Source organism: Tympanuchus pallidicinctus, unplaced genomic scaffold (assembly GCF_026119805.1).
Source record: "Tympanuchus pallidicinctus isolate F22 unplaced genomic scaffold, pur_lepc_1.0 scaffold1, whole genome shotgun sequence".
In the NCBI taxonomy this organism is placed as follows: Eukaryota; Metazoa; Chordata; class Aves; order Galliformes; family Phasianidae; genus Tympanuchus; species Tympanuchus pallidicinctus.
Window position 1 is genome coordinate 89,978,847 of NW_026294618.1, and position 14,275 is coordinate 89,993,121.

At 35.0% G+C, this 14,275-nt stretch overlaps 1 protein-coding gene across 2 annotated transcripts in view; it reads left to right on the plus strand.

Annotated features, from left to right (window-relative positions):
• SPATA17 (spermatogenesis associated 17) overlaps positions 1-14,275 on the plus strand; it is a 90,762-nt gene that overhangs the window by 322 nt on the left and 76,165 nt on the right. Inside the window, exons 2-4 of one of the 2 annotated variants that reach the window (XM_052673070.1) lie at positions 4,841-4,930; positions 7,269-7,350; positions 12,512-12,562. In XM_052673070.1, the coding sequence (XP_052529030.1) occupies positions 4,841-4,930; positions 7,269-7,350; positions 12,512-12,562 (223 nt within the window). The remainder of the gene's footprint in view (positions 1-4,840; positions 4,931-7,268; positions 7,351-12,511; positions 12,563-14,275) is intronic. The other variant, XM_052673078.1, reaches the window with a different exon arrangement.

The following is a 14,275-nucleotide window of genomic DNA, read 5'->3' on the forward strand; positions in this document are numbered from 1 at the left end:
GAGCAGCAGGTTCCCTGAAGGGTCCGGTTATTTGTTTACCTATCTATTTATTTACTCACTTTAAGCGTCTGAAAGTCGTTGAGAGAGCTGATGCTTAAGATCCACAGATGCTTAAGTGTTTGAAACTTTGCCTTGTTGCTATGTCAGATCATGGAGTTTGACTTCGGCCCTTGTTCTTTTGGTTCTGGACGTCGGTCCTCTGCAGCACCCATGACAAGTTTTATGTTTCTCCATCAAAGGAGAGAGACACCTGTTCTGGGCAGCACCGTCTGCCTAGGCCACCTGTTGCCATTTCCTTGGTGCAGGGATTCTAAGGGGTTTTATGACAGCAAAGGCAGCAGACAACTTGTAACATGTCACATTTTAGGAAATGTTTTAGGAAATGAGGTGTTTAAAGACCTATTTTATTTAAAACCTACTTTATTACTTATGTGAATTTACTGTAAAGCCAAATGCACTGTACTTATTAGTGCACGGTTAACACTAAAACTCACATATTTAGGATAGTTGTTTTTCTTCACTATTTAATGCAGCTTTTCTTTCAGAAACTAATTACAGCACCAATAGCATCAATAACACAACAGTAACATTACTAAAAGTTAAGAGTTGAAGTTAATATATGAAGTGTTGTGTTACTTGTTCTTTTGCTGAACCCCAGTTCATAGTGTTGCAGCAGTACAGCAGTTGGCTATATGACCTTCTCTTATCATGGAATCAGAATGGTTTGGGTTGGAAGGGATCTTACAGACCAAGGTCCAGTCCCCCTACCATGAGCAGAGTTGCCAACCACTAAATCAGGCTACCCAGGACCTCATCCCAGGACCTGGCCTTGAGCATCTCCAGACTTCTCTAGGATTTCATACATTTCAGGTTAGAAGGAGTAGGCTGAGCCAGACATGGAAATCCATTAGCGGGCAGCATGCTTGATGTCTGGTGGTTTTTGTTTGTTTGTTTTTGGTGTTTGTTTTTGGCACATCTTCTTGAAAATAAGCTTTTAAGAATGGGCTATAATCCATCAGCTTCCTAAAACTCAGACATTTTCATCTGAGAATTTAAATGAGAGGCTTCAAACAGTCCTGCTGAGCTAAAGGGTTGACCAGTGATCTGATCTCTGTTCTTTAGTGTGCAAATCTTGAACTTCTTCAACAAGGCTGTCAGTAAAAGCTTGAAAGAAATCAGAAGAATTTGTTTAGAGATTTTGATAGAATCACAGAATCATTAAGTTTGGTAAAGATCGCTAAGATTGCCTAGTCAAACTGCCAACCCATCACCACCATGCCCACTAAACCATGTCCCTAAAACGCTGCATCTGATTTCATGTCTGTTTAAAGTGTTAATAGTCCAGTTCCATATTCATTGCTTTTGTGAAGTGGCAGAAATTGTAAAACCCCTTGTAATGTTTAGGCAATGATGAGACAAAGTGCTCTCAGAGGTGCATTCCTCTGTAGACAGCACAGCCCCATTAAATCATTGGACATACTCTGCATTTTCGGAATAAAAATGATGATGAAATTATTTATGACATATTTTTAAATGTTCCTCTCAGCATTTTGCTTCATTATACATAAACACAGTTGAAAATGGTTGTTCAGCTGAGCCCAATGAATGAAGGACATAAAGATGTGAATGCTACATAAATGTGAAGATCTTTTGCTTAACTTTTAAATTTAACAAGTAAACTGTGGGCATTGAAGTGTGTCAGTTTTGCAGTAGTCTGAAGTATTTTGTTCAAAGTGAGACAACAGCTTTCATTTCTGCTGCAGAACTATTCTACTTACAGTAATGGATCTGTTAAAATTGCCAAATCTGGGAAGCTCTGAGTACCAGTGTGGGTAATCTGTTCATTCATTAGCCACATGGTTAAATGGTATTCATACAGAAATCAGTGGTATTTTTAAAAAGCACTTTTTGAAGTCAGTTTTGAAGTATTCTGCCATGAAATATCAGGTTTCCCAAAGACTTAACTTTCTCTGAAGCATCAGAAAGTGCAGAAGAGCAGAGATTGCAAAGTACTTGGTTTTGTTATTTTTTGGGTGTTTGGGTTTTTTTGTTGTTGTTGTTTGTTTTTTTTTTTGTTTTTTTTGTTTTTTTTTTTTTTTGTTTTGGGGTTTTTTTTTGTATTAACTATGCTGTTTCCAAGTACCTCCAGGAGTAAAGCTTGAATGGTTTAGGTCTACGTGTACCAAACAGATTAAAAAAACAAAAACAAAACAAATAAATATACATGTCTTTCTTTACTTATCTGTCAAAACCTAAAAGCAGAACTTTGTAGAACATGTAGAAACTCCAGAGCAACTCGACTTAATGGGACCCTGGTGAAAACTAAGTATTCTTGCTAGAAATTGCTGCTGCAGGCAGAGTGCAGTAATTGAAGTGCCTGAAAGTAAATCCCAAATTAGAAAAACTTTATCTTTCAGAATGCATTTCCTGTTTGAGGACTCTACAGCTGTTCCATTAAAGATCAGGGCAGGCCGATGGCTGTAATGTCCCACCTGTTGATTGTGGTTAGACCAGCAATCGATTTAACCTGGCTGTTCTGCTGATCTTAATCGTGTTCCTGTCATTCTTTATGCAGAACTTCATTTTATGTCAGAGTATGGGGTCTCCTAAACTGTCTGTCTTCTTAGGGAAAGTACCTTTCTAGGGAAGGTCTTGTCCAATTATAACACAATGCACAGAGGCATTAGGCCTGCCCTTTGTCACGATAAACATTAGAATATACAAGATCTGTGAGCACACTTATTTTGTCAACAACTTACTTTATGTCCTGTAATATCTATATGTCAGATTTTGACCATTAATATATCTTTAAAAAAAAAAAAAGTATTTGAAAAGTGTTTTTGACTCTTCAAGGCTAGTTGAATGTCTTGCAACTGTGCAATCTGATCAGGACGGTAGATATAATATTGCACAACTTATGCTCCAAACCTCTTATTTGCTGACAAGGCCAGTTGAAAGTGGAAACTAAACTGCAAGAAAAGTTCTGTTCTGGACCTGCTTAAATAAAAATGATTCAGCCCTTCAGCACTGGAACTTGTAATAAACTCTCCGAAAACTCTCATCTTTAGTCTCTTTTAGATTCCTAAGTTTCCTTATGTGCCTTTTTGCTTTGTCACAATCACTATTCTCCTAATAGAGCAAGTCACAGGAAGAAGACAAGCAGGGACTATCTCTTGGGATTACTTAGTAACTTTATGATGAGGCTCTTTTGCTTGTGTTTCTTGCCCCATTTCTGCACATGCTTTTCGCTTGCACTACCTAATTTAACATAAGTCTTCGACAGGTAATAGTTCTTGAAGATCACTTCAAGGTCATCAGTTCTCCACCCAAGTCTACCTTGCATCTTCATCTGCCTGACCAGTATCTCTGTAGATCACCTTTCTTCTCAAGTAACTTAAAAACAAATTCTTTCTCTATATCCTCACTTCATCATCAGTTCCTTTAGCATCTACACTAGTCAATGCTGCAGTCCCAGCATGTTTTCTACTTCGTTTCCTTTTGCTCCCTCCTTTCTGGCCTGCAGCACACACCAATTTCATTTTTACATTATCTCCAAAATCCACATCTTTGAATTCCCATTGTGCAAAGTCCTGTCAAGACTCAATAAGCTGTTGTATTGAGTACTATAATTCTGTGTAAAAAGATCCCCATGATCATCTCTTTGGAATCTGTCCAAATTACTTACAAGATTTGTTTCTAACTCCTGGCTTCCTTTTCCTATTAGGCTACATTCAGATTTCATATCCTGATATTACAAGCCTTCCAAAATTTGGAAATTTCTGCATCTAATTTCTTTCCTATGAATATTTTTCTCTTATATTAATCTCTCACCCTTTCTTAGTCATTTATTCCTCTTTTCAGTATTTCTCTTTTTTTAATTCCTTCCTAAGATAGCAGCTAAAAGGTCTAAATCTTCTGCATTTGTACTGTAATATAAGCTCATATTCATTAAAAAAGTCTGTGACAAGATATCTGTCACCATGGATTCCATCATTGTTCAGGCAATATACAAATAAAACTTCTAGTATTGTTCATAAAAAAATGTATTAAAATTAGATCTCCTTAATAAAATTTTTATCCTTAATAAACACTCAGTATTTACAATGATGACATTGACTGTAGTTAATTTATTTAATATCTCTGTAGCTACCCAATTGCATACACAGCTGTGGGGGCTTTGTAATAATTCAGGCCTAATTATTAATAAAGAATTATCTGTATTTTTCAGCTACAACTGAGGAGGCCCATAATATAACATGGGTATTCAGTACTGTATGAGAATAAGGCTTGCATTCTTGCAAATCTTATGTCATCTAGATGTTCTAGTGCTTTAAGGTTGCAGTAGCATACAGTGATGTTTAGTTTTTACATCCTTTTAAAATCATTTTAATTCTGTACTAAGTTGTAGCATAATTTGGGCTCATTCATGCATTGATCTAATGCAGTTTCTTCTGTTTTTCCATTATATTCCAATCCTAATAAAGTTCTTTTTTTTTTATATGTCGATTTTATTTAGTCTTCTTTCTGTACTGATTTTAAAATCTTTAAAATTGGGTACAGCCTATCACTGAGTCACTAATTCTCTTCCAGAGACTTAACTCCGTTATCTTGATGTTATACAGCTAAACTAAATTATTTTTTTCTGCAGTAATATTGAAGTATGTGGAAATATAATTGTAGTTGTGGATGCAAAAATCCAGTGAAAAAGATCACAAGCTACAGTAAGGAATAATTAGAAAGAATTTTCTGTTTTGGTAGTGAATTGTTATGTTAACAAGTATTATTACTTCTTATATTTTCTGTGATTACTATAACTAACTACTCCTTCTTATATTATCAGATCTGTGGATGAAGACAGAAAAACAGTGTACAAAGCTGCTGTCAAAATTCAGAGCTGGTTTCGAGGATGCAGAGTCCGAGCCTATCTGAGGTAGTGTGTTAGACATATTTTAATCTGTGTTTCATTTCTGAATTTCTTTCTAAAATTTCAATAAAATGAGAATGTTTTTAAAAGTAAAAAATCTATCAAATGAATAAAACGTATGTTCTACTCTAAAAAGTTTTTGATTTTCAGAACAAATGTGATTAAAATGTCAAGATTCTAATAAGTAGCACAGTCACAGTTTTTTGCAGAAACAGTCCATCTTCAGAAATAGAATCATAGAATGCTCCAAGTTGGAAGGGATTCACAAGGACCATTAAGTCCAACTCCTGGTTCCACATAGCACTGCCTGAAATTCTAACCCTATGTCTGAGGGCACTGTCCAAATGATCCTTGATCTCTGGAAGCTCGGGGCCATGACCACTGGGCAGCCTGATCCATGCCCATCACCTTCTGGTGAAGAACCGTTTCCTAATTAATCCCCAACCTGGCCATGCCTGGACATGTCTCCATGCCATTGCCTTGGGTCCTATTTCTGTCACCTGCCCCACCACTGCAAGTAGTACTCACTTCTCAACCTCACATATTGAAAAGGTTGTAGTAATTGTTTTGGATACACATGCTACAGAGACCCATTTGTGATGACTACACATCAGGACGCATTTGCCAGTCTTTCCCGTTATCTGTGACTAACTTCAATTTGTTTTGATACCAATTAATAATCAAACTTTTAGAATAGAATTAGCAGTCCCACCAACACTATACTAATAGGTCCTAATAGATAGAAAGTATTAATTATGAGATCTTGGTGTGACTGGGGAGATGAGGATGTTCCTCAGATATGCTTTTTGCAGTGACTTTTCATCTCTCAGTTACTGTGGACCTTAAAAAAATTGCCTAGTGAGCATTTGGTGACTGAATTCATATTGTAGAAAATTAAATTCCACTGCTCAATTTGGCTAAGTCATTTTTTGAATTGTTTCATTACATATTTTTCTCCATTTGTAAAACAGAAATCATAAACAATTACTTTGGTCTGTAAAATGCCACATATGACATTTAGATAAGTTTTTTGGAAGTGTTGTTGATTCCTCTCCCAGGAGACTCCTCCATTTTTCATGGATGTAAGCCCAATTGGTCCAACTCATTTACTTGAATTTCACTATCCTTATAAAGCTTAAGACTGTGAGGGATAGAGCTTATTAGATATTTCAGTTTGACCCCTTACTTATCACAAATTATTATGTATCACCCAGACATATTATGTCAATCCTAAATTACTGTTAGGCTGAATAGCATTAATCACTTAAAGACCAATATTTTTCCCAAGAATAGCCATTATTTGCACTTATTTAAAAACAACAACAACAAACACTAGTAATCTGTTGTCCATTGTCATGTGTGTTGTCACAGGATGCAGCCATCATATGCATGTATTTAGCAGGGAAACAAGGTATTTTGGCCCTTCACAGAATATCAGCTGTACCATCCATGTCAAAAGCCCCTCCAAAGACAGACAAGAGTAGTTGGTGCCCCTCTCTTTCTGAGATGAGTGACAACAGCATGGTGCATAAGAAAGTGAAAACTCAAGTGTCTCTACTGATGTATTCTATAGGAAAATGCTCTTCTAAACACACATCTGTACTACCTAATGGCACATATGGCTTTTGTAACATAAGAAAAAGCAACGTAATTGTTATGAGCATGCAAGTAAAAGTAAATCAGTAAGTGGAGAAGAGGATTTACTCTGCCTCTGTGTACAGAGTGATCCTGCTCAGTGAATGCCCTCTTTCCGAAGATGGATGGACTTAGGAGCACAATTTCAATATATTCAGTTGTGAGCATTTTGATTAACCCTCCTGAATTACCCCCATGCTTTGAATCATGTACTGGGAAGGCCTACCTCCAATAAGTGACTGTAGCTGTACTGAGTGGTTTCTGTGTTAGATGTTCGTAGGTAAGTAGTACAAAAGGTTCCCAGTACAGGTTCTGAAGTGGTTGGATATGTTGGTTAAAAAAGCTCACGGAACCAGCTGTCTTGCAAATTACATTCTTACAACCAGTTCATAAATCTTTTGTAATGATAATGGAAGTAGTATGTGTGTTTATACATGTGGAAGATTGCAGTAACAGATTTTTTCCAAAAGTAAAGTGAATGTGTGTGAATGTATGTATATAAGTTGAAAGGTGTGTAAAGCATGTGCGTGCACGTATATATATGTCTGCCTGCATTCATGCACAAATATGTATGAAGTAGGTCTGCAGTGGCCTTCAGTTTGAAGTATGTATAGGTAAAGCACTATGCATTATTTTTAATATTAGGAATTAATGCATCTGCAGTTGTAATCTTTCAAAATAACATATTATTAAATATGTTTAATTTTAGATATCTGACCAAAATGGCGATTTCTATACAGAAATGGTGGAGAGGTTATCAAAGCAGAAGATACTTCAGAAAAATGATTAAGGTAGAAAACCGGGTTTATAAAAATTATTTGCATATTTATGGAAAAAGTACAGAGTAATTCATTTCCTTGCCTTGAAATTTAGGAGCTGAAACTTTGATTCTTGATGCACGCAGTTATGTACTGAACAGTTACTATAATGAAAAACACCGTACATTTTTGTAAACCTGTTCATGGTAGACAAGTTAGTTCTAAAGTGTTTGCAGCTCTGCAGTATCAATTCCCAATCTAGCAATGAGATCTGCTCATGTAGAAGCCTGCCTGCATGATGCTAATGGCAGGACTGGAGTGTTTCAAGATGATTTTTTGTTTGTTTGTTCTTGCTGGTAGAAACTCTAATTCTGAAAATAATATAAACTCATATCTCTACATAGCACTGTTCTATATTTTAGTGGCTTAAATTTCTTACTTAATGAACCTTGAAGTATTTGAGGTTTTGCCTTAAGGCACACAGCGGATCACAGTCAATCTAATTCCCTTGAAAGAGCGGAAGATGGCACAAATATATGACAGCATACGAGCTGAAACCTTTTTAGCAGGTTTAGGAGATTAAGAAGGAGCTAATTTATCTTTAACTTAAAATAGTAAAGTTTTTAATGTGTAGTTAACTTCTGTAATTTGTCAATTTGTGTGAATATTTTACAGTAATTTTGGCTTGTTAGTCATTTACTATTGATGGATATTTTTAATAGTTGTATTTAGTCAAAACTGACAAGTAAAGCAGAAGGAAAAAGCTGAGGCATTATAACTCATATCTTAAAGGCTAATGTCCATGCCTCCTACTAAACTATGTTTTTATGCTTGCAGACTTGTATGCCTAGAACTTCTCTATTCCTCCCCTACAATTATCAGTCATTTAATTAAAATTTTACCTCTTCCAGTAAAATTTAAGCCAGCTTACCTGGCTTAACTTAATTATATCATCCTTCCTGGCTGTGATTCTCAGTCCATCTTCCGAAACACTTCTATTATTGTTAATTTAATTAAGTAAAGGCTAATTTAATTAATTTAAAGCTAGATAGCTGTGTAGTTGGACTGGATTCTGCTTTAAAATAAATTAAAAAAAAAAAATAATAATAATAAAAAACTTCACTGAATGTTGTCCTTGAATTTAGGGAAGTTTGGTTTCTGTGCTGTAATCTATGACAAAGCCTTAAGCACACCCACTTAAAACATATTCAAAATTATACAACAAATCCATCCAGTTTCTGGCATTTGTCCAATATTAGCCAGAAGTTTAGAGAAACAGAATCACGACAGCGAGTGATATAGAGCAATCAGCATAGAAAACCATAATTTCCCTCAAATGCCTCCAATTGTGCTTCCTGACTTTTTGGAGAGGACTGAATAGCCCAGCCTGATTGGAAGCCAACCTGTAAACTACACAAGTAGCAGATAATTTTGTCCCTTTAGTCTGCTATATTCTATGTTGTCTGTTCTCAAACTGTATTTAGACACAAAGTTCAAGTTCATTCCCTGTATTCACCCTTATTTTTGCAAACTCAGTGACTGGGTGAATTTGGAAAATTTTAAAATGAAACAAAAATCCTACCAGCAGTTAAATGCAATTTTTCAGTTAAAAGATCACTTGATGTTCACTCTGAACTCTTGCTAACAGTAGTTGTAATGACTCACGATAATGCAATGTGTGGTAATATGTTTGACATGATTGTTTCTTAAACACAAAAAAATTTGGTCACTTCAAAATTTCTCTGCTGATAATGACTGTATTGGTATCTGCTGCCAGCAAACAAGGCAAACCATATGCACAAAATACCCATGATTCATAGATAGTAAATCATTTTAATGATTATATTCAAAATTGTGAAATGTGAGTGGTACTGATGCGGAAAATAACAAAGGCTGAGGCTCATCAGATTGGCTGTCCATATGTGCATCACTACTAGTATTTCATTTGTTATTCCTCTAGTGCCTCTTCTGTTGATTTTTAACATTCATTAACTTAATAAAAAAAAATCTATTTATGTTTATTTTAGTTTATGTGACCAAAGCTATGGAGCTTTCTATATTCTAATTATAGCAGCTTTGGTAAAAATGTTTCTTTCTTTAGTTTAGATTAAGAACTGAGCTACTAGAAGTTTCTTAATGCCTTTGTTAGATTGGTAGTACTAGGTTTTGAAAGTCTTTAAGTACCTGCAGGAAAGGATGAGTTTTCAAACCAGGCTAACACCAAAACAAGAATCAGTCTATATCTCTGTGCTCCATTTTATGGTACTTCCCAAAGACAAGAAATCGCCTATTGAGGCAAATGGAATTCTAACATTTCGTTATTAAATGAAGTTGGTATGCACGATGGGCTTGTTTTCAGCTCCCTTTGGAAGAATATGTATATGTAAAAAGTTTTTTATGGTACATAGTTTGAAACCATCTTAAATAGTTTAGCTTCAACTCAGTAGCCAGTTTTGAATTCCCAGATCAACAGGAATTAGTCAAACGCTTATTTCTTCTATTAAAAAAGTATATTGACTCAGACCAAATGATTTTTCCTTCTCTGTATCTGTTTGCAACCACAATTCTGGTTCTTTGAAATTGTCACCTCGCATTATCTATATAAATGCAACGAAAACACTGATCACTAATCAGAAAATATTTGTAAGTGATCAGCATGTTTTTAAATAGCAAAAAAGGAGAAAGATTAAGCGTAGCGCAGCAGTTTACACACAAAAAGATTCAATTTTGGAATCGTAGCCTTTACAGTAAACTGTTAGGGAGATCTGTTCATGAACCTCAAGATAGATACAAAGACTACGTAGTGGAAGTGGTGGTGGTTGTTCATGTGGATGGGATAGTGAGATAGTTTTTCTCAGAGAGTCAGCATGAAAATGTAGCCTTGGAATTGGTGTCCAATGATGTGATGAGAGGCAGTGATCACAAACAGAAATGCAGGAAATTGCACTTAAGCATGAGAAAAGTAGACATAAGCAGGTGTCTTCTGGATAAGAGAGGACCTTGGATTCAAAGATAATATTTTGTTTACTAGAAAGAATGTAAATACAGACTTGAATTGAAGCACGAAATAATGCTTATGTTTTTGTGAAAAGGGATGAACACATCTGTCACTTGTAAAAGCAGAGTTTACTGTGTCGTATTCTAATCAAGATTAGATTAGAATTCACAAGAGAAGCAAACTGTGAAACGAAGTGATATGAGCACTTCTCCATTTGACTGACTTGTGATTTAGAGCAGAGCTGAGTAAAAGCAGGAATGTGTAATTCCCATCCTGTTATGAGTGATTTTGTTGAGTAGTGGTAGTGTAAGGTACAGATTTGTCATGTCTGTGTGAGGTGTGTATTTGCAGTCTAGATGACTGTAAGTAGACTGTCATAGGGAGGTGCTTTTGCCAAGCTCTTCAGTACTTCTCTAAGTTCAGGGGAAAAGGGAAAGTTACTACCAGTGACATAAAGAGCACACTGACGATAAGTTAGGTTCTGCAGTGAATTGGAATCATTCAAACCAAAGCGCTCAAGGCCTTCAAGTGTGAGGAAAACAAAAAAGTGTGAGATTGGTTAATTTAATCACTGATGGAGAGAAACCCTTTATCATATTTAAGCTATTTGGTGGTACTGCAACTCTTATATCTTCCAAAGAAAGAAAAGATGAGCTGAAAAGCAAACTTATACCAATTTAATTAAAGAATTTAAGAACATGCTTAGATATCTACAGTTAGCAGCACTTAGAAAGTAGTTACATAGAGAAAAGTGAAGATAAGGCCTGCTATTTATTCTAATTCATACATTTGGAACTGTGAATCCCTCAAATATATAAAATATACATCAACGTACTTGTGTATATGCTTATACATATATAAGGGAAACGTTTTTTTTTGAGATTTAGCAGTTTTGCATTTTTCTTTCATTTAGGAAATATATTTACTCCTGTATCTATTACTAGTAGATTGGTATGATATTAAAGCGAGCATTTAAAATGCACCTTAATTAAACTGCAGGAATTATGCCTTGCTTAATGTAATGAAGAAAGAGAATTTAAAATGAAGTAGCATCATTGTGTTCATTTGTAAATAACATATTGCAGCCAACTGTTTCTTAATTGCCCAGACTGTTGATAAATAATCCAGTCCTGCTGCTCTCCACAGACAATTTGCTTTGGATCAGACTAGGCAATTCAAATAACACTAATTACGGTGAAACCCTTTTATAGTGAATTCCTGTTTGCCATGGGGGAGAAAATCACAATATCAGGGGAAAGCACTTTTGCCTTTGATTTGTGTCTAAAACATGAGAAAAACATAAAAGCTGCATGTTGTGCTAAATAAAGGACATACTCTTGCATTCAAAGTACTTATATTTTACTTTTTATGATACAATTGTGAATTATGTTCATTTTGCATTTGTAATTAGAGGGCGGAACAGATGTGAAAGCTTAGTTTAAAGTGATGTATCCATTAAAATAACCTATGCTGCCAAGTGATTGCTTAGTATAATAGGGGATTCGTTCACTATGAAAGGAATTCTACTTTATTGGAAGGAAACCAGGACTTCAGGAAATGTTTTCTATATCAGGGGATTCACTGTAACATGGTATCATTGTATTTATGATTTTATGATGTTAAAATGAATATTAAATGAAACAAAATTCCCAAGGATTACTCGGGAGACAGCTAAGTACATAACATTTAGTACAGATGGTTGGAAGGTACAATTTTGCTCCATCACTGCATCCGTATCCTTGAACGATTTCGACTGAAGACAGCATTTCTTTGAATTTTTCATTAAACCAGACGTCTTGAAATATGAATTCCTTTTATGTTTCTGTGAGTTTTGGCTAAAAGAACCCCAGTGAATAAATCATACAATACTATGTGTCACCAGCACTTGTGAATATTTCTGCTTTGTTATTCTACTCTCAGTAGAGCACCATTGATTATCAAACTCAGCGGAGAGCATTTTATGATCATATATCTCCATTAGCTCCTAGTTTGACTACCATAGATTTTTCTGGTTAAGCCTGCATTATGTATTAGGAAGCCTATCTCTTCAATACAAAGTTTGATTTTATTCTCTCTAAGCCTAGGACTCTTATTATGTATTATGTATAAAGATTCTTATCTTTTATATGTAAAAATAGGAGCACTGTCTTTGTGTTAACTGAAATATATGCCATCTTTTTTTTCCTTGATTCACAGACAGCATATTTTATTATGAAGATGAATTTCTACAATGAAATGGCTGTCAGGGTAAATATTTCTTCACTTGTTAAACAAATGAAAAGTCAATTGTGCTCCGAATTTGCTTTTAATAAAATGAGCAAACCAGAATAATATACACTTGATTGATATGCTGATGGCAACAGTGGGAAATAGTACGTAGTTAAAAATTAAAGTTACTCTCAGTAGCCTGAGTTATATTTGAGAACAGTAGCTGAATTGAAGGTATTTGTGTGTGCCTTGCCCCATTAAATGTTCGTTGTACTTTACCATATATGATGATATAACAAACACTTTGTTTGGGAGTATTCTTACAAATGTAGACATTTACTTAAAATTCTGACAAACAATAGAAGTTTAATGTTCATTAAAATAGCTGTGCTTATTCTTTCATTACTATTCTACAAATGATGCATTGAATGTCAGAAGAGTTACTTTGTACTGGATGAGTTCACTGCCAGGCATAGGTTAGAGCTGCTCTGATCTCATTGATGATATTTTGAGTGATTTGTGATTGATGAAGAAGTGAGTAAACAGTCCTTGAAGTTTAATAAATATACAGTTGTCATGGGAAAGCTTCAAAATATATTAAACAAAAATTAGCATTTTTTTTTTCCTGGACTCTGGAACTGTATTTGAACAAATAAAGCAAACAAGATAAGGAGTAAGGACATGAGATAATCCTTGAGATGAAATCTTTTTGCCTCCTTTACTTCTTTTATACTGGGGGAAAAAACAACAAAATGTGCTTTACTTTAAAGGCCTAGGCAAGACCAGGCAAGGCATATTACATTTTGGATTCTACCAAACGAAGGGATATGATGGGTTTGGAGAGTAAGCCAGGGAGATTCTTATGAAGTAGAAAGACTCCCAGAACTGTGGCCTTTCTTGTCTCCCAGATAAGTCAGAATCAAAAGCTGTGGCATTAGATTTCCATTAGGTTTTTGAGTTGGTGGTGTTTCTCCCAAAAGCACAAGAATCTTTCATTTAGTGTATTTTAGAGAGCTAAAGATGTTTTACAGCAATCTAATTGTTCAAAAATGCACTAATTTGCTTTAGTTTATTCTTTAGTTAGCTGGCTTGCAATTATTCTATAGAGGGTAAATGCTATGTATTCATGCAGTTAAAATCAGTGGGAAAAAATATGGTGTAAGTCCTCGCTCAAAAGTTAGCTATGTACTTTTGGAAGGCACTTGAAGACCAAATTTCAAAGGTAATTACATATTCTAGTCAACTAGTGTTTTGCATTTGGTCTTTCATTTTTGAAATTGAATGTGTTCTCATTCATTTGTAATGGAAATATAATGTTGAATCATTAGGTGATATAAATCTTCAAAGTAGCATTTTTTCAGTCGTCCTTTTCCTTAATGGAAATTTAAATCAGTAGAAAACAAGAGAACAGACCATTATTTCATTGGAAATATCAGAATCCAGTTCTCACCTCTCTTTATCTTTTGCAACCATATCTACAGAGCAGATTTAAAATGCTACAATTCTGAAACACTGAATGTGTTTTTTTGCCATTATCCGGTTATTGAAAAACTAACAGAAATACAGAACAACAACAACTAAGGCCTGTTGAGTTTGTTCAAGGAAATTGTATGGCCAGAATTCGAATTTCCTAAGCCAACAGTGCCTTGTATTCACACATAATGGAGTGGATTCACAATTAAAATGCTTTAGTGTTTTGAAAATATAGCATTAACTGTGTATATTTTTTGTATTAGATGATTAACTTTTGCT